We start from the raw sequence: 21,160 nt of genomic DNA, 5'->3' as shown, positions 1-21,160 counted from the left end.
CATATCACATGATCTTCAAAGTACATTTTAAAAACATTTTTCTTTTGATCCAATGAAGTGTCTTGGTGTGCAAAACACACTCTCTATTACATATCCATCTCTTTTGCTTCTCTATTTCACCTATGACTATAACCTTGTTGCTTGTATCTCTATGATTTATACTGTTTTATTTGTTTCCTAGTATGATTTGATTGCTTATTTAGTAAACTATGACTATCACTAAGTGTTCTATCTTATGATTCTTGATGAATGTATTTTTTTTCTTTTTACGTGACACAGAGAGCATATGCACCAAAGACAAATTCCTTGTGTATCCAGTCACACTTGGCCAATAAAGAATTCTATTCTATTCTATTCTGTTCCAAAACTCTGATATTTCATTTTTGTACTTCTGACATCTTGGCATCTTCTATTGCTTGCTTTGTACTGCACAGCATAGACAGCGTCAGGCGTGGAAGCCATCTTGGGCATTGAATCTTCAGGCCTGCTACATTTAGTCTGTGGGAAACTGGGAGGGGGGATTGTATGGAACTGGGGAGATATATAGTCATAATAACATTCCTTTCTCCAAGAGTCAAAGACATTCTGTCCTGCACCTGGAGTGTGTGATTGGGAGGCATCTTCTGGAAGCTTTCAGATTTGGGTTTTCCCAGATGTGCCAATATGACATCTCTAATAAAATGGAACTTTGAGGAACTTCAAGCCTCAGAGTCTTCTTTCGTTGGGAGTGTTATTTGGAACTCTGACAGACAGCATATTATACTCCTTCTCATTGTATGCCTATTCAGCTTCCTTCCTGGGATTTACTATGTTCCAGAACTTGAGAAGAAGAAGAAGAAGGCCACAGCAGCCACAAGTAATCAGTGCTGTACATCTCCATCTGTTCTTCCTCTGTGTCACACACACCTGCTTTGATTAGTTCTAGGAGGCAAAAGAACATGGATGGAGATCCACCCAACTGTAGAACTAAGTATTTTGCAGGCAATGCCAGATCACACTCCACCAAGTTGACAATGCTTCCAAGATGACGAGGGGTGTCAATGACATGCCAAGAATGAAGCCTACTTTGGAAAGCTTCTGCAGCTGCCTGGTTTATAGTGGCAAAAGATATTGTGATGGGGTAAAATGTGTGGCTGGAGGAAAGCAGATGGGGGCAGGATCATGGACTTTTTTGAGGGAAGGTAGGACAAGACTCGGGACAAGAAGAAGTGGGCAGAAAAGGGAGAAATGCTTCAATACTTGACTTTCATTTATCTCTATGCATCAGAGGTAGTATTCACAGATTCTGACCAATTCTGGAGAACTGGTAGCGGAAATTTTGAGTAGTTCGGAGAACCGGTAAATACCACCTCTTACTGGCCCTGACCCCATCTGTTATCTGCCTCCTGAGTCCCAGCTGATCGAGAGGAAATGGGGATTTTACAGTATCCTTTCCCTGCCATGCCCACCAAGCCAGAGGTGGGTTGCTAATTTTTTTACTACTGGTTTGGGCATGCTCCCACTGCGCCGCTTTTGCATATGTGCAGAAGCGTCTGGGGGGTGGAGCCTCCTGCCACCGCCACTACTGGTTCGGCTGAACCGAGCTGAACCGGCAGCAACCCACCTCTGCACCAAGCCATGCCCACCAAGCCACGCCCACAGAACTGGTAGTAAAACTTTTTGAATCCCACCACTGCTATGCATGTTCAGAAATATAGATTTTGCATATAGCTGTTTCTATTAAGTTGGCCCTCCTTGCTCTCCCTTTTTAAATCCTTCCAGTTGTTCAGAAAACATGATCCATGAATGCTCTAGCATCTAGTAAGACTAGAATCCAGTGACGTGCGGTGAGGTTTATGACTGGTGAGGCACTGACACAGTGCTGGGTTTCAAATATTTTTAGACTTGTGGACTTCAACTCCCAGAATTCCACAGCCAGGCATGCTCAGTTCCAATTTAAAGTGACAGCATTTGTTTTTCTCCTTTGCTCCTTCTTTCTTTTTCTTTTTCTTCTCCTTCCCCTCCTTCCTCCCTCTCTCCCTTCCTCCCCCTCTCTCAAACACACACACACACACACACACACACACACACAGAAGTTGGATTGGACTATCTCTCCTACCCCTTCCCTCTCTCACTCACTCTCAAACAAACCCCCCCACACACAAAAGTTGGATTGGATATCTTTTCCAGTGGCTTGAAAGCAGCTCCTCTGCCATCCCCCCCCATTCCCCTGCTGCCTTTCCCAAACACCTCTACCATTGCAAATGCAGCCTGTCTGGGTGGGAAATGCCTGGAACACAAGAAAGCCCACCCACCACCTCCTGCTGGCAGGCTGGGGTGAGAGGAGAGGCAGAGAAGCCGGAGGGGAGCCAAGCCGAGCCTTCCAAAAGAAAGAGGCTGGGGGGAAGTGTGTGTACTACAGCATGGCTCTTTGCCTGGCTTCCTGCCTCCTCCTGTGGTCTCCTCAGTGCTCACTTGTGCTCTCCCTCCCCAAGTGTAGTTTGATTTGGCTCTTTGCCTGGCTTCCTGCCTCCTCCTGTGGTCTCCTCAGTGCTCACTTGTGCTCTCCCTCCCCAAGTGTAGTTTGATTGCAGGTGGAGCCACGTTGCCTTTTCAAACTTGTAATCAGTGAAGCTGGGCTAGATTTTTATATAGTTTTATCCAGCTGTGTGTGTGTGAGAGAGAAATGAATGGGGGCCTGGGGAGGAAGTCACTACACTTGGGGAGGGAGAGCACCAGTGAGGTTAAGCAGAGTCATCCACGGTGAGGCAGCAACTAGCTCAGCTTTTTCCTTTTACTTTTTTTTTCATGGTGAGAGTGGTGAGGCTATGCCTCACTTGCCTCACCTGACTGCACGTCACTGCTAGAATCCATGCGGACAAGTAAAAAGCTTATTTTACTCAGGAAGGCAATTTCCTTTCTACTTGGGGATGTCTTCTTAGAACTCTCTCCTCCGCCCCCACCTTCCAAGTGTTTCTATGTTCAGCACAGCTACTGCAACCTGACTAATATAAGGAGTGGCTGCAAATGAGGATGGTTGCAGAAATGAAATAAAAAGAAAGAATTTACTGACTAATATTTAGTAGTCTGTTGCTTAAACCCTGTGCAGATACGCATCCCTTAGACTTGCTGATAAATTGTATTTGAAGAAAATGTGTTTTACTTTTTAGTAAACATGCAAACTACATTAGCTTCTCTTAGCTCCCTACTCCTATTTTGACCATGCTACTTTGGTTCCCAAGCGTACTGTAATACATCTCTTTCATAGGATGAAATACAACACATTCACGAGATGAAGTACATCTCATTCACAGTGCACGTCTTTTTTCTTTTTGCCAACAGTATGTTGTACACAAATATGTGTGTCATTTTATTATCCATTACAGAACTCCTGGAAAGATGAACAGGTGTTGTATTTTACAGCTTATAGTTCATTTTATAAACATTTTAGCATATTAAATAAACTGTGTCTCCCAGGACAGATTTAGATAGATATATTAGGTTCTCAAGGCAATCTTTGACTATATAAACCCCATGTTCTTGATTTTAAAATATACAAAGTCATCAGGATAACCAATAGGAACAAAAGGTTCAAAGTATTTTGAAACCCAAGATTGATACAGACTATATAGGGCATACTTTAAGCCTGTTATTAAAGTCGTGAACATTAAATACTCTCATGTTGATGTACAGCTAAATACACAGAATTGATCTGTAGATTTGCCAGTTACATATCTGAAAGTCCTTCAGAGAGTAATGCAAATTTATCTTTGCAAATCCCATCATTCTCTTTATTTTTCCAGTGTGTGATAGGCAAGTCAAATGTGAGAAGGCATCACACATGCATGGAATAATGATCCTTTATGAAAAAAATCTGCTGAATGACAATAGATTGATTTGAAGTAATTATAATATCCTGATTTAAAGCAAGATAGAAAAATTTACCCAGTAGCTTCTGTTGTAGTGATGTGCCATTTAGGTATAGATTATGTATAGATTGTTTGATGTGCACTAAATAGATACATTAAATAGGCCCTGTAAGCATCTAGAGAATTGTAGTCAGAATGCACAAAAGGACAAGGATTGGAGGATTAAGCATTTTCTCTGTAACTGATGGTAAGAAAGGTAGTTTCAGTGGACCTGCTCCTTTATATTTTCTTCCTTCCTTCCTTCCTTCCTTCCTTCCTTCCTTCCTTCCTTCCTTCCTTCCTTCCTTCCTTCCCTCCCTCCCTCCCTCCCTCCTTCCTTCCTTCCCTCCCTCCCTCCTTGTCATCATGCATAAGAACTCTCCATCAACCATATAATGAAGTAGAGATATCCCTAGCCCTAATCCTTCCTTCCTTCCTTCCTTCCTTCCTTCCTTCCTTCCTTCCTTCCTTCCTTCCTTCCTTGTCATCATGCATAAGAACTGCCCACCAACATATAATGAAGTAGAGTTATCTGATGTACAGATGACTTCTAATAACAACATAAGTGGCAAGTACAAGTCCAATTTGTGCTAGAAAGAAGGTATTTCTTTCTTTATAGAATTCATATATCCCTTCATTCCAATGAGGTTCTGCTATTGGTGCACTCTCTGAATTGTAGGTGTACAACAATAAAATAAGAAGTTTAAGATAAAATAAACCAATGATGACATCAACTGTCTATCCATCTGGCATCAATGATTTCTACCACAATTCCATTTCCAAAGGTGTTCCAAAAACATCACATTTTTTACAAGTCTTCACAGGAACCTGAATGCTGGAGCCCTTCTACTTTAGATAGCAAACTCTTCGGAGGAGGAAAGTCTCCTGGGGAGCAGGTATTCCGTCTTTATTCTGATTGGGTAAGCAGATGGTGTCACAGGTATTGAGACCCCAAACAAACCATGCACGGTTTTGTAGGTGATATCTAATGCCATGAATTAAGGGTAAAGGTAAAAGTTTCCCCTCTGCAGTTGTGCCTAACTCTAGGGGGAGGTGCTCACCTCTGTTTCTCATCTGAGGGAGCCAGTGTTGCCCAAACACACTTCTGTGGTCTATGACCAGCATGATTGTACACCAAGGCACATAAAAAAGCATGAATTATGACAGACAAAACTAAGAAACTCGCAAGGATATTCCTGTGAAAGAACATTTTCTTCCTGGAGCAGAATAAGAAAGCTTCTTCACAACTAGCTCAGTAGAACGATAATCAACATCAGTGGTGACCCTAGATTAACTAACAATAACTGGAATTCTAGGTGAGCTAGGTAACTGATACCAACAATATTTGTTTTTTTAATTTCGATTATTTCCCTCAAAGTTTGACACCTTAGGTGTCCAGTCAGTTCTGTGAAGTTTCCAAGAGCTGACCTAATTAATTTACGAGCCTCGAGACAAAGTTCAAAAAAACCCCATTCATTTATTAGGACTAACATCTTGGCACGGACTTCTGTGGAGCCGAAACTAAATCCAACTTAATGGTGTCTGAACTTTACCCCTGTGTCTCCTCCCCTCTGCCTGAAGTCATCAATCACATTCTCCAACAGGACATTACGGCAGGGTTCTGGACATGTGCATTCACATCCCAGTTACAGAAATATGAGACTTTTTACTCTGGCCAAAAGTATGCATGGCATTTTCCTTCCTTCTCAAGTTGATAGTAGTCATGGAAACGCTTTAGACGTTGACATCTTCATTTCTGTGGATAGACTACCCTGGAAGATTGTGAAATGATATCAAATAACGGCAACTTTTTTCCTTCTTAAAAAAAGCCCTTAGAAAGAACTATTTTAATTGTTTTTTCTCTGTGTGTGTGCATATTTTTCAAACTGGGTGGCTTCTGGAGTGGGAGGCATATCAAATTGAATACAGCAAAGAATAGGAAAGAGAAGAGAAAGGATGCCCAATTGGTCTCCCCTCGGGGAGAGGGGGCGGTTTATAAATTTAATAAACTGAACTGAAACTGAACTGGTAAGAAGGAACAATGTTTTCATAGTTCCCTGGAAGTCTCTTTTGCACAGCTTTGAGTAAAAGAAATGGCAACAAACACTAACTTCTCCCCACCCCACTATTACCCCAACCCACCTCAAAGAGAATCCCTTAAAGTGATACACAAAGACCCCACAAAACCCCATAAATTGCAATGATGGCAACTGGAGTTGGCAAATTATGGATCTTCTACTTCGTCTTTTGCTAGGGGCAGACTGCTGCATACTTCAGAACTTGCCAACTCACAAGCATTGAAAAGTATGTAACAATGGAAGACATTGAGGAAAAGATAATAGAAAACTCTCCATTTTTGCAACAATATATTTGAACAGTAGGAAAAAAGGAAGATCCACCTATCCCACATGTCACTTCTAAACGTTTTGGGCACTTTTTGCTATTTTTAGAATGTCAATGCAAACAATTCGGCAAACTCTAGGAAAAAGCCCATTCATGAAGGATTATCTCACAATGTCTATAACAGTGGCGTCAAACGCATGGCCTGCGGCCCAGATGCATCACAGGCTGGCCCTGCCCCCGCCCAGTTTAGCAAAGTGGGGGGGGGAGTCCTGATATACAATGCAATACAATAATACAATACAATAGCAGAGTTGGAAGGGACGTTGGAGGTCTTCTAGTCCAACCCCCTGCCTAGGCAGGAAACCCTATACCGTTTCAGACAGATAGCTATCCAACATCTTCTTAAAGACTTCCAGTGTTGGGGCATTCACAACTTCTGGAGGCAAGCTGTTCCACTGATTAATTGTTCTAACTGTCAGGAAATTTCTCCTCAGTTCTAAGTTGCTTCTCTCCTTGATTAGTTTCCACCCATTGCTTCTTGTTCTACCCTCAGGTGCCTTGGAGAATAGTTTGACTCCCTCTTCTTTGTGGCAACCCCTGAGATATTGGAACACTGCTATCATGTCTCCCCTAGTCCTTCTTTCTCTTAAGCTAGACATACCTAGTTCCTGCAACCGTTCTTCATATGTTTTAGTCTCCAGTCCCCTAATCATCTTTGTTGCTCATATGTCACGTGATGCCGCTGTGAGGACACAAATTTGATGCCCCTGGTCTAAAACATCTAATGTTTGCTTTCATGAATGAACATAATTATAAATAGACATTTCCAGTGGCCTCTCACAATCTCAAATGTTGATTTTCAGTGGGGTTATTTCATATGATCAGCTGTCAATTTTCAGCTGTGAACAAAAGTTAGAAATTTGAGATGAACATTTTGTGGTAAATCTAACTGTCAAAGATTTATATTCAACTTAATTAGATCTGCAGAGGAGCTTATACAGTATTGAAATTCAAAGTCATTATAGCAATCAAGGAAGAAAATAATTATGAGGCTAAAAATTACACCAGACTTTTCTAAATCCAATATGCAGCATGCATGCCAAATCAAAATCAGATTGATTTTTGGCGATTGAAAAGGCCCTTAAATAACCAATCTACCTAAATCTTGAAAATGGAGGTGGCTAGAACAGGACCATTATGAATGATTTCAGAGAAGTTCTCAAGGTAATTTCCTCCTCCCCCTCACCTATTCCCTGATGTTTGAAAAAGAGAGAGAAATGCTAAAATTAGATCTAGGACCTGCTGCTTGCAATATCTAATACTGAGCTATGATGCCCTTCTTCAAATCCCAATATGTAATCAATATGTAATAAGCCAATACAGAATGGTCTTCATACAATACAATACAATAGTAGAGTTGGAAGGGACCTTGGAGGTCTTCTAGTCCAACCCCCTGCCTAGGCAGGAAACCCTATACCGTTTCAGACAAATAGCTATCCAACATCTTCTTAAAGACTTCCAGTGTTGGGGCATTCACAACTTCTGGAGGCAAGCTGTTCCACTGATTAATTGTTCTCACTGTCAGGAAATTTCTCCTCAGTTCTAAGTTGCTTCTCTCCTTGATTAGTTTCCACCCATTGCTTCTTGTTCTACCCTCAGGTGCTTTGGAGAATAATATACAGAATAATCTCTAATTCCATCTTCATTTTCAGAAATTGTGTCTGGCTTATAACACTGGCTTTTTATAATTTCTCAAAAACTATTGAATTTTCTCCCTGTCTCAGGACAATGTATTGAGGCTTGACAATTATTTTGATTGGTAGATGATACACAGATTGAGCTCTGTAGAAAAAGAGGAATCACTCTACAGGGAGTAATAATAGCATAGAAAAAGTGTTTATAGAAAATAGTTAATAGCAATAGTGCTTAGACTTATATACTGCTTCATAGTGCTTTACAACCTTCTCTAAGCATTTTAGAGAGTCAGCATATATTGCCCTCAACAATCTGGGCGCTCGTTTTACCGACCTTGGAAGGATGGAAGGCTGAGTCAACCTTGAGCCAGTTAGGATCGAACTTCCAGCAGTCGGCAGTCAGCAGAATTAGCCTGCAGTACTGCATTCTAATCACTGTGCCACCATGGCTCTTAAAATAATATAGAAAATTGTTTTATTTCAGATTCATTCCTACAATAGTTGCGGGAATTTATAATTTACAACCTCCCTTTCTTTTATTTGTAAGCATTCCTTTTTAAAAACAAAACTCTCATTCCCTTCCCCACCACCTAGGGGAAATACAAAAGCCAATCAATTCTCTAAATTTCCAGCCTTTAGCGTCTATTGCAGGGGTGTCCAAACTTGGGAACTTTAAGACATGTGGACTTCAACTCCCAGAATTCCCCAACCAACATGGCTGGCTGGGGAATTCTGGGAGTTGAAGTCCACAAGTCTTAAAGTTCCCAAGTTTGGACACCCCTGGTCTATTGAATCTGGGTCAGTCTGCTTATTGCTGGTCAAAAAAAAAGTTTTTCAACAAGCTTTTTCAGAGTAGAAAAGAAAGTTACTAAATTGGGCATCTTGAGAATAAAGAGACCTAGGTGGGCTAGAAGGGGTCAATCTAAATTTATTTATTTTATTTGCTTATTTATTCACATTTGTTATAGCTGCCCAACTTCAATGAACTTTGAGCATTATACAAAACCACCAAGTCCATAAAGACGGATAAAACATAAAACCACAGAGACATCTCAGATGAAAATGATACTAAAGGCAACACAACACAAATCAAATAAGAGTCCCCAAAATACAATAACCCTGGGCTAGATTATTACATAATATACAATCAGGACATGTGTCCACACGAAGGATTGGAATGGCCGTGATAGACAAAAAGTACATTTCTAAGTGTGCGTGTGTATGTGTGTGTGTGTGTGTGCGTGTGTTCCAGCATAACTCTGGAACGCCTTGAACAATTTCAACAAAAGTTGGTACACAGATGGCTTCCACTCTCTGGAAACAAATACTGGGGGGGAGGGGTAAGACACCTCTAACACCCCTCGGGATGTGTGTTCTGTTACAATACAGCATGTTGTGCCTTCAAATGAATTCTACTGTACTGCCGTAAAATGGCTTCTACTGTACAGTGCAGTGGAGTTGCCAAGGTAACGGCTTCACGGTACTCCACAAGGGGGCTCCCTTTGGTAAGGGGGAAAATCCAACATTAGAAATTACATTTGGTCTGGACATTTCCCCCCTATAAATAAATACCTAGACAATGCCTAGTTATCAGCTAGTAACTCAATAAAACATAGCGTGGAAGTTTGGAAGAAGAGGAATTCTTGGAAATTCATGAAGAATTCTATGATGAATTCCAAGAGGTGCCAGGTGCAAATTTATAAAAGGATGTAGTATCTTTAATGGCAAAAGTCGGACAAACAGATATTTGTATTGGCAAAATACATAGTGTAGGAGGAAGGCTAATAGATTTTTAGAAACATTCTTTGCTTACTGTTAATACCTCCTCCAATGTCAGGCATAAGGAACTAGAAACAACTCAAGGAGTTGATCAGAGCAATATGTTTACCGCTACTCGTCTACTGACAGGAAACTAGCCAGACTAATGCACTCACTATATAATTACTAGATAAATACTGTACAGCTTTAGGGAGGATCGTCTTTCAGCCACTTCCTCCCTATCAGTGACTCAAGGATAGCCAGCTTTTTCACTCCTTGTCCCAACTGAGCTCCAGATTCCACCACATCTACGCAGCTTAGATGGACAATTTATACATGGACACTACTGACAGGGACCGAACAGACTATAATAATGATAATAAGAAACTGAAGTTGAAGAGGTCAATCACTTTCATAAGCTACACGGGTTAGATTTAAGAGAGTGTGTACCAAAACACATGACCCAAAGAACATAGAGCATATATTCAGTGTAAAGGATTTATTCAAGCTGCTTCACTCATGTGACATGAAATCTGTAGACCTTTGGGAAGTCATAAGGAACAATATGAAAACCAGGCACGCGCGCACGCACGCGCGCACACACACACGGGTTCCAAATTTTTTTACTGCTGGTTCACTCAGGGATGCGCTTCGGGCGCGTGTGTGGGCTTGATGAGTGCTATGCGGGTATGCACAGTAGGTTAAAAATTGCTTCTGCACATGCGCAGAAGCAAAAAACAAGATGGTGGTGCCTACAGTGCCATCAATAGAACCAGTTCGGATGTGTGGGCGGCCGAGTTACTACCTACTCGGCCGAACCAGTCCGAACCAGTAGGAACCCACCTCTGACTCTCTCTCTCGTATATATTCATTGTATGTATGTATGTATGTATGTATGTATGTATGTATGTATGTATGTACATGTGTATATGTATGTTTCAGTAAGTGGAATGATTAGTTGTGTGGTTGAATCATGATTGGTAGATTGGTGCTGATTGGTGCTGGCTGTGGGTCTGTTGTTGTTTTGTGCTGTAATGACCTGGGTGGTGGGTGGGGCTCGTTTGTTTACCATGGCTGGTTTCCAAATGACTGGTAGGTGGGAGGTATAGAAGAAACCAGGTTCCTTCGATACCTTTTGAAGGAACCAGGTTAATCTCCAAAACTGAACACTTCAACAAGAGAATAATTATGGAAGCTATCAAAATAGAGAAACACCCCCACAACATGAATAAATGTGACGATACCTCCCACCTACCAGACATCTGGAAACCAGCCCTAGTCAACAAGCGAGCCCCACCCACCACCCAGGCTGTTACAACATGAAACAACAACGGACACACAGCCAGCACCAATCAGCACCAATCTACCAATCATGATACAACCACACAACCAATCATTCCACTTACTGAAACAAAGCCAGCACTCCACACACACACACCAAGATTTATAGAAAGACGGCAGCTCCGACCACGCTTTAAGCCCAAAACCCAGCCTGAAGATGGCGAGTGAGACCTCGCCGAAACATTGCCAAGACAATCTCAATCTTACATGGGAAAAGACCTGAATACAAGACCAGCATACCTACACCCGTGAAAATCTACGAATATATATATATATAAAAAGCCCAAGCCTGAAGATGGCAGGTGAGATCTTGCCAAAACGTTGCAAAGACAATCTCAATCTTACACGGGAAAAGACCCGAATACAACAAAACCAGCATACCTACACCTGTGAAAATCTATGAATATGTGTGTGTGTGTGTGTGTGTGTGTGTGTTTTGCATTTGTGCTTTGCATTCAGGCTTTCTGCCTGAATAGCTCCTAGGGTGAGCCGAAAGACAGAAAAAGGGAAGATTTATCTCATCTTAAAGAAGATGAGATAAATAGGTCAAACATGGGTAGTTTTGGTAAGCATAGGTACCAGAGAACAATTTTGACAGTGGTTAGTGATGTTAAAAGAAGTTGAAAAGATTATACTGTGATACTTGACAAACAGGGTTGTGGAAGAAAGTTGCAATAGTATTCACAGAACTGTTGTACAAATTCCTCATTCAAAGTTTTATTTAAGATCTTACAAAGAAGACGAGAGCAATCCACAGAAAGAAAAATGCTACATAAAATGGGTAAGTTTCAGAGAAGGTAGAGGGATGTAAACTCCAGGATGTTCGTAAGGGCAGCAATGGGGTTAAATGGCAAAGATTATGATAACATCATCATGCAAATGGCACAACATGTACTGGTGTCAGATATTAAGAGACAAATACACAGTGGCAGCATTTGTACAATGATTCATAGTGAAAGCGTTGCCATTTTGACTTCATTGTGGGAAGTTTTTTTTTTTTTAGGAGACTGCTGATTCAGTCAGATAATTAATATTAAAATGGATAATAGAGGAAACAAAAAAAAACCTAGAAAAATTGTGTTTGCTTCATTGACCTCAGCAAGGTCTTTGTCTGTGTGGATCATGTTGGAATATAGAATATATTAAGGCTAATGAGTTTGCTGGAACATCTGATTATTCTCTCTTAAGAAACTTTACAAAAGAACAAGATACCTTCATAAGAAATTCTTATTCTTCTTTATAAGAAATTCTAAGAAATAATGCTGCTTCAGCAGTAAGAAATAGCTAGGAAACTGAATGCTGAGAAGAGCCAAAAAAGAAAAAAAAATCCCTTTGGATTATAGATTTGAATATTGTAAATGTAAGAACAGCCAGTCACTCAGTCCTGATCTAATCCAAAAGCCGATTTTAGCATATTTTATACTGAGAGACAAGTAGAAACTTATTTATTTTGGATATGTAATGCAAGCAAATGTTGGACCAGAAATATTCATAAAACCTGGCAAGGTTGATGTAACTAGAATAGGAAGATGGCTGGGTGGGAATAAAAAGATACTGGCAGCATTTAGCTAACAAATATAAGTAACCATGATGTTTTGTTCACCCAAATACATTATTGTGAAAACCAAAAACTGCCTAATAGAGATAGATCGGTGAACTAGTGATACCTAGCAGAAGTATCTACAGCAAGCCAAGATTTTGTCAAAATGATGAAATGTGCATTGTGACCTCAGAATACAAATTCTGCCCCTTTTTGTACTTGTGTGCAATTTCATGATGCAAAATAGAAGAAAGGCTAAGCTCGCACTGTGATATTCCAATGTGCATTTCAAAATTTACTTGCCTCCCTCTCTTCCCCAAACTTCTGTGTTATTTGTGATTTGCAATAGGGAGTTAGTGTTATTGAGTAATATGTAGATCACCTAGCTACCTCTGACTTTTCTGATGAGGATTAAACTAACTAACTAAATAATAATAATAATAATGTTACTGCAACCTATTTTCTAACTATTGTTTCAATTACTTTTAATAGTTCTTAGATGCTAATTAATTATCCTTAGATGTCTAATTATCAACAATATTAGATTCCAAATGATACTCAGTGTTAAAATGATAATATAACGTGGGTAAGAATGCTTTAGACTAGGGCTGTCAAACTCCCAGCCCATGGGCTGGATGCGCTGGCCACGCCCACGCACTGTCCACACCCACGCCTGTTTTAGCGAAGGAGGGGAAAGTCCCAATACATCACATGATGCCACTGTGACAACATGAGTTTGACACCTCTGCTTTAGACTAATAGAAAAAAATAGGTGTTACTGGTAACAAACTGATAAGAATAATGTGTAAATTCAAATTTTAATTTTAATTTAAGAGTCTTCTATGTGAATCTCATTGATATCAATGAGAGAACATCATCATGCCTAAATTTGATTGACTCTGTTTGCCATATCTCCTTGGAAGCTCAGTGATAGTCTTCCTTCAGTGCAAATACTTCTTTTAATTATGTTGCTGTTATTCAGGCTTATTATAGCCTTCACCTTCAGTGGGTTGTGGACGGCTTACAAAATATAATACTAAATTAAAAAAATTAAAAAAATAAAACAAAACAGCCCAGATAAAACAACCATTAAAACAAAGCATAACCTTCTTCCCCAAATATATGCCATTCTTCGTATATTTCAATTTACTATGACAATTTGCTGTGTTTAAGACTGTCATGCAGAAATAAGTTAGAAAGCACTAGTATTACTGTTTTTAATTATGAATTTACTCACGACCAAGTGTTTGGTCATAAATATATAAATAAGCAACATTTGCTGCCATTCATTTCCCTAGTTTAATATTTTTGTCCTTAGCACATTTTTGGAAAGCAAAGTTGCAGTGGGTGAACTTCAGATGCAGATTAAGTAAGGAACAGAATTACAGAAACACACACATTTCTGCATTGTTCTATGTGTCCTCAGATAACTGCAATTTTTTTTTTGGCAATTTTTGCTGATAGATTTTGTTTCATGAATAAAATCTCAACCAAGCCGATTAAGCAAATAAAACCTGGCTTTAGAAAACTCTAAACTCTGGGCATTCACATCAACAAATTTCCAAATTATAAAACTTCAAAATTACATCAAGGTTTTGAAAATTAGAAATAATAGCATTCAAAGGCATCCAAATATGAAAACCAGGTGTAACTTTCTCCGCCAGATGGGGCTATTGCCCACATCAAACAGACAAGATTATTTTTTTCAGCTGGTTTCAGTTGTAAATAGCTTAATGCCAACAAGCTGAACAGTTGCTTAAAGGAAGGAGGAAATTCATTTGGGCAAACATTGATTTATAAATGCATACAATGTTGCTACCTATTATAGATTCCCCATGGATTCCATTGTATAATGGCACCGTAAACATTTCTTGAATCGGAATGACATATAATTGCATATCTAGAAACTAAAACATATGAAGAACGGTTGCAGGAACTGGGTATGTCTAGTTTAATAGAAAGAAGAACTAGGGGAGACATGATAGCAGTTTTAAGGCATTTCTTCCATGGCCTAAGTAAGGTGCTGTCCATCAATCCTTGAGCTGGATGAAACATGTTTACCAGCAATACATTTGCTGTCCCCATTGGGAATCCCTCTCTTTCGTGGGCTTGATGCTAACGAATAGTGATCTCCTCACTTCTGCTTTCTGGGTATGTAAAAGGAAAGATTTGGGAGATTCATTCAGCCTTGTGTCCCTCGCCTCTTCTGCAAGATCCCCAGCTGAGTCTTCTTAAGTTAGGATGGGGATGGAGGTGAGATGGATTTCAACAAATGGCTAAACCAGGTAATTTAGCCATATGTCAAAATTTGCTCAGGTATTACAGAAAAAAAAACCTAAAACTCAAGTTCAAAAGCACTGGATATGTCTAGTTTAATGAAAAGAAGGACTAGGGGAGACATGATAGCAGTGTTTCAATATCTCAGGGGTTGCCACAAAGAAGAGGCAGTCAAGCTATTCTCCAAGGCACCTGAGGGTAGAACAAGAAGCAATGGGTGGAAACTAATCAAGGAGAGAAGGAACTTAGAACTGAGGAGAAACTTCCTGACAGTTAGAACAATTAATCAGTGGAACAGCTTGCCTCCACAAGTTGTGAATGCCCCAACACTGGAAATCTTTAAGAAGATGTTGGATAGCCATTTGTCTGAAATGGTATAGGGCAGGGGTGTCCAAACTTGGGAACTTTAAGACTTGTGGACTTCAATTCCCAGAATTCTGGCTGGGGAATTCTGGGAGTTGAAGTCCACAAGTCTTAAAGTTCCCAAGTTTGGACACCCCTGGTATAGGGTTTCCTGCCTAGGCAGTGGGTTGGACTAGTAGATCTCCAAGGTCCCTTCCAACTCTGCTATTGTATATTATTATATAAACAGGAAGAATTTGGCAGATTAGATGAACCTTCATATCTACAACTGCAGGGTTTACAGATCATGTTGTTGGATATGTGCTTGTATTTGCATCTTTCAATGCATTCACCCATGAACATTCATTATGGAGATGCACATGGTATTTTTATGTTCTGAAGTAAGGTATATTTGAACTGAGGATATGATAGCAATGCGACAAATTGATCAAGAAAATGCCAGAATCTCTTATGGAGATCGGCAGCTATAGAAATGAAATAAATACAATAAGAAGCGAAACAGACTTGTCTAGATAGAAGGTCTGATTATTGTACATGAGAACAATTATAGCAATATCTGTTATCTGAAGGGTTCTGTTAGCATCTGTACTATAACAGATGTTACCACAAGCAATTGTATAAGATCTAGAATGAAAATAGTATCAGAACAACAGATGTTCCATCAGTTAAAGAAAATACGCAAAACAATGGATGCAATGGAACACACTGATTTTATTGTGCAGGTTGGATGTCACCTTGTACCACAGGAATAAAGCTGGTGATTCAACTCACCATCCTATATTATTCCTATTGCTTGTATCAAGATACTAATGGTAGGAATGGAGGGAGGAAGACGCTGAGAGAGCAGGGAGAAGGGGGGGGGAGGGAAGGAGGGAAGGAAGGAGAGAGGGAGGGAGAGAGAGAGAAGTTGATTTTACATTAGCTATACCAGTGATGAAGTAGCATTTCCTTTTTTATTAGACATCATCCAAAGTAGCCTTGTTAAAAAAAAAAAAAGCTTTGTTAGGCTTTGTTATCCCTCACATGAAAGGGAGGCCAGGTGAGTGAGTACATTTGTATGTACACTTCCTTATGGGTCAACAATATATATACCTTATCCGTATGTATGTATGTATGTATGTATGTATGTATGTATGCATGCATGCATGCATGCATGTACAATTCCTACATAGGTCACTGCAAAATGGTGCATCTGATCAGGGGTGAGTTGCGGCAGTGAATACTTCCGGTTCGCTCAAGGCTGCAACGCATGCATGCATGCATGCACAGTTGACGCACAGTTGATGCACAGTAAAATAAACATTGTTCTGTGCATGTGCAGAAGCTAAAAACAAAATGACAGCACCGGGAAACTGGTTCGGGGGCATGGCAGGCCTGGGTCACTGCCGGTTCCAGCAACCCAGGCTACCAAAGCACTATTGGTTCGGCCAAACTGGTCCAAACAGGTAGAAACCCTGATCGTGAATCTGATCCTGCATTGATCAAGACAATGACCTTATCAGCCCATATTTTTTCCAGCCCAGGAAATATTTGCCTCAATATCCTCCTATCATTGTTGACCAGAACTGCTGCTTGTCTCTTAGATCTTTTCAGAGGTTAATTGAGTGAAGGAACATGTGAATGGGATACATAGTTTTCCCAAAAAGTATTAAGAAAAGGAATTTGTTCTGAATACTATGGACTATTCCAATTAAAGTCAGTAATCTGGCAAGGGCCAGAGGGAATAGAAGGAAAGGGAGGGAGAAAATAGCAAATATAGCATTAAAGCAAGCAAAGAATGAAGTAATCTGTACCAGAAGCTGGCCACTAATTAAAAATTGCATATTAAGCAAAACCTGATTCAGCAATCACAACCACCACCAGTGATACAGCTGAGTCAGGTAGAAGGAGCTCTATTAAGAGGAGGATTGGACCAGAAATTGGTTGGAGGAAGCAATATACGTATGTACAACATCTGAACCTGCAGCTCATTTCCTCTTCCTTAAGCAATTTTATTGCTTGCTTGATAAGAATTTGGTGACAATATGAAAGTAAAGAAGTATGTATATGAAAGTGCATTAGCAAAACTTATAGGTAGTCCTTGCTTACTGACTGCCTCATTAAGCTATTTTCTTGAAATTAAGATACTACTGCTGCTCAGTCATGTGAGTATGCATTGTTCGGTGCATGGTCTCCTATTTTTCTTCTCTCCTTGAAGAGCAGAGAGATTGGAGAGGAAGGGATTACAGCAGAGTAAGAAAGCACACAATGGAGAACGCACAGGAAAAGCAATTTGCTTGTACCAGCAGCTGGGAGAGTGCTATGCAGACAGCCTGGTGTATTCCCCATTATATGCCTGCTAACTCTCTTGTAATCCTCCTATCTTAAATACAAAAACCAATCCTCTTCTTGTTAATTACACAGGGCTCAGATGAGCATTCCAAAGGATGGGGGAGAGAAGAAGAGAAGGCATAGTTGTAGTCATGTGATTTCTCACTTTACAACTGCTTCATTTAATGGCAGAGCTGCCAAATCCAGTTGTGATTGCTACATGAGGACTACCTATTTTTTCGTCTTCTTTTTATGACCCTTTAATCCCTTTATTTGGAGTGGAGTCAGGGCAAATGAGTGTAGCTGAGCATTTACTGACCAGATGCTCTTCCTGACACCTATGCGGAGTTCGCAGCAGATATTTTCTCCTTGCATCCTGATAGAGAAAGATCTGCCACTGTCTAGGATTGAACTCTCAACCTTCTGAATGGGAGGTGAGCTTCTTCACCCCTAGGCCACTGCACCGTTCTAAATGACGACCACCTATATCAGTGATGGCTAACCTTTTTGTCGTCATATGCCAAAAGTGTGCGTGACCACCCCCACCCCATGTGCATCTGCCCCCTGCATATGCGTGCATGATCCCCCTGTGCTCCCGCGCCCCCACACACATGTGCACACGACCCCATGCATGCAAGTGTGACCTTCCATGCTCATGCATGCGCACACATCTCCCATATGAGCCCCGTCCCCATGCATGTGCTTGGGGACGCAAAGATCAGCTGGCTGACCAGGGACACACGGGCATGCGCGGTGGAGTTTAGCTGGGGCAACGGCTCGTGTGCCCACAGAGAGAGCACTGCATGCCATCTGTGGCACATGTGCCATAGGTTCGCCATCATGGCCATCTATTATACTCAGTAAAGCTAAGAGTTAACAAATAAATCTTTGTGTACTGTCTTTGTCATTTTAGTATAGATCATCCACTCTTCTTTAGAAGTTAGAATTTTGTGGAAAAATATGTGAGTGTAATCTTTACATAAACTCCTGACAACTAACCAAGACTATGTCTCCAGATGCCAGCTGTTCACAGACTCCAGCAAATGGAGAAGAGCTGATTACATGTGGATGGCAAAAGGAAAACTGAGAGATTATAGGTGAGGCATAGTGTTTCATAGTTACCGTATTTTTCGGACTATAAGATGCACCAGAGTATAAGACACACCATGATTTTGAAGAAGTAAATTTTTTAAAAAAGTTTTTGCATTCTGCAGGCCTCCCAAACCCTCTGCATGACTCATTTTTTGTTTTTGTTTTTTAAAAAGGGCATGCAGAACTTTGGGAGGCTTGTAGTGTGCTCCTGGGGGTTGGGGGGGGGCAAAAACGGGCTGTTTTTTGCAAAAAAAAAAGGGCATGCAGAAGGTTTGGGAAGCTTGTAGAATGCTCCTGGGGGCTGGGGGTGCAAAAATGATCCGTTTTTTGCTTGTTTTTGCCCTCCCCAACCCTCAAGAGCACTTTGCAAGCCTCCCAAACCCTCTGCACGTCCATTTTTGCAAAGGGGGGGGTTCAGGAGGCCAAAAATGCTGTATTCATTGTATAAGACGCACCCAGATTTTCACCCTCTTTTGTGAGGGAAAAAGGTGCATCTTATATTCCAAAAAATATGGTATTTCAGAAAGATAATAAAAGGGGCATATTTCAAAAATACAAAAATACAAAAGACTCACTTGTTAGATAGTTTTTCTGTTCCTACATAAAGGGTATTCCTCATGAGACCAGCCCGAGTCCCCATGAAGGCCATCTGCACACCATCTTCAGTTTCACTGTTGCAGAACAAAAATGAGAGTTGTATAAGCAAGTGAGAGACCGAAATTGTAGAAAGTCTGGTTGAACTTCCATAGATCTGAAGCTAGGGAACAGGTTGTATTTTACAGTAGTCAACTTGCTTTCTAGGCAAGATCACAAATCCAATTTGTCTCAGCAATTCTGGATAAAGCCAGATCTGTACCCAAATGGCAGTGGGATCTAGGACATGGCCCTTCAATGAAACAAAGACTGCGGGAAGATCCTTATGGCCAAAGTTGACAATTTGTACAATACAGGTAAAAACCAAGCTGCTGTTGATCATTGACTTTGCATTAAATGAATTTTTTGAACATTATCTCTGGATGGGTATAGGTAGAATGCATTGTAGCAGTCTAAAGGTAGATTGTTTCAAAACAAGAAGTGGTGTAATTACTTGGACATGGTGAGGGCCAAGGTCGTCCAATAAGCTTCCATAGGTGCTGTAACTACGGCATCGAAGAGAACCTGTTGAACTAACTCTTCATCACCTAGGCATGAAAAAGAATGGTAAGAAAGAAAGGCAATCACTGCACAAACATTGGAGCTGAAATCCAAAGCATATGGAGGACATAAGGATGGGGACTTGGTTTATGTATTTAACTGTACATTTATAGTCTTGAGCAGGGGTGGGATTGAAAATTTTTAACAACCAGTTCTCTGCCCAGTTTCTGTGTGGCGTGGCCATGGGGGCATGCCCTAGTCAGCTTCCTGCCCCATGGTGTTGAGGGTGTTTTCACCCTCCCCAGGCTCTGGAAGCTTTTCTTGAGCCTCCAGGAGGGCAAAAACGGCTTCCCGTGAGCTCCAGACGCCCTTCGGAGACAGAAAAAGACCTGTTTTTAGACTTATTGTACTTCCGGTAAGCCTGTTTTTTGTCCTCCCAAAGCTTCCAGACAGGCCCTGCACTTCCTCACTTCCAAAACAGACCATGTGGAGACTCCTGGGAGGGGCGGGGCGGGGTGGGCAGGGTCAGTCAGTCCTTGCAACTACCGGTTCAGCGAGCCAGATTAAAATTAAACATCTGGTTTGCCCGAACTGGTCTGAACCGGCTGAATCCCACCCCTAGTCTTTGGAGACAGGACAAGGGGATCAATGACATCAAACTGTAATTGATTGCAGAAGCATAGCTTCTTTTTTACATATGTGTTATGCATGCAACGTGTGTTAAAAAGAAGCAAGGCTTTTGATCATCCTGTTTCACCTTCCACAGTGGGGCCATTGTCACCCCAGCAATGGATGGTCTTGTATGGAGGCCTTGAAAACTGAACCTCTCTGAACATCCCTGTTTATCCAAAGTATATTCCTGAGGTTTAAAACTGAAGCTGTCAGAGAGAATCTTGAATTGCAATAATAACGAGTCTGTTCCGAGAATTTCAATTTGGATGCTTGTTTTAAATTCATCCATCCATTCTTTTTTCCTCCTTTCTTCATTTGCTCCATCAACTCCATCAGGAGTTGAACTTTCATCCTGAAATATGGATGAAGACTTAAACAATGTGTTAGTATAATTCTCCCTGAATCTTCATTCCAATAAATAACTTCGCTGGTTTGAGAATGACACATGACGTACTTCTCTAGGTCAGAGACCAAATATGCTGACTGGAGCAAAACATGAAAAAGTAGGTTTGTAGGCAAATTGAATCAGGGATATCAAAGAAACAATGACCCTGGGAAATATGAGTTTAGAAAGGGTTACATAATCAGTGGTGGGTTCGTACCAGTTCGGACCGGTTTGGCTGAACCAGTAGTGATTTGGCAGTCTGCCAGGCCTGCCACGCCCCCAAACCAGTTCTCCGGGCAGCACCATAGGTGCCGCCATCTTGTTTTTCACTTCTAAGTAGGTGCAGAACAATTTTTATTGCACT

General features: G+C 40.8%; 1 protein-coding gene across 1 annotated transcript in view; it reads right to left on the bottom strand.

Annotated features, from left to right (window-relative positions):
• The window catches only part of CACNA2D4 (calcium voltage-gated channel auxiliary subunit alpha2delta 4), a gene marked incomplete at both ends in the record, with an annotated part of 173,230 nt that overhangs the window by 99,723 nt on the left and 52,347 nt on the right, over window positions 1–21,160 (bottom strand). The window contains 2 exons of the mRNA XM_081958700.1: window positions 19,181–19,276; window positions 19,693–19,786. Of these exons, the coding sequence (XP_081814826.1) occupies window positions 19,181–19,276; window positions 19,693–19,786 (190 nt within the window). The remainder of the gene's footprint in view (window positions 1–19,180; window positions 19,277–19,692; window positions 19,787–21,160) is intronic.

The sequence above is a fragment of the Natrix helvetica genome (genome assembly GCF_964273705.1).
Source record: "Natrix helvetica genome assembly, chromosome: 6".
Taxonomy (NCBI): Eukaryota; Metazoa; Chordata; class Lepidosauria; order Squamata; family Natricidae; genus Natrix; species Natrix helvetica.
Note: the sequence above shows the minus strand (reverse complement) of the source record. Positions and strands in the feature narration are given on the sequence as shown.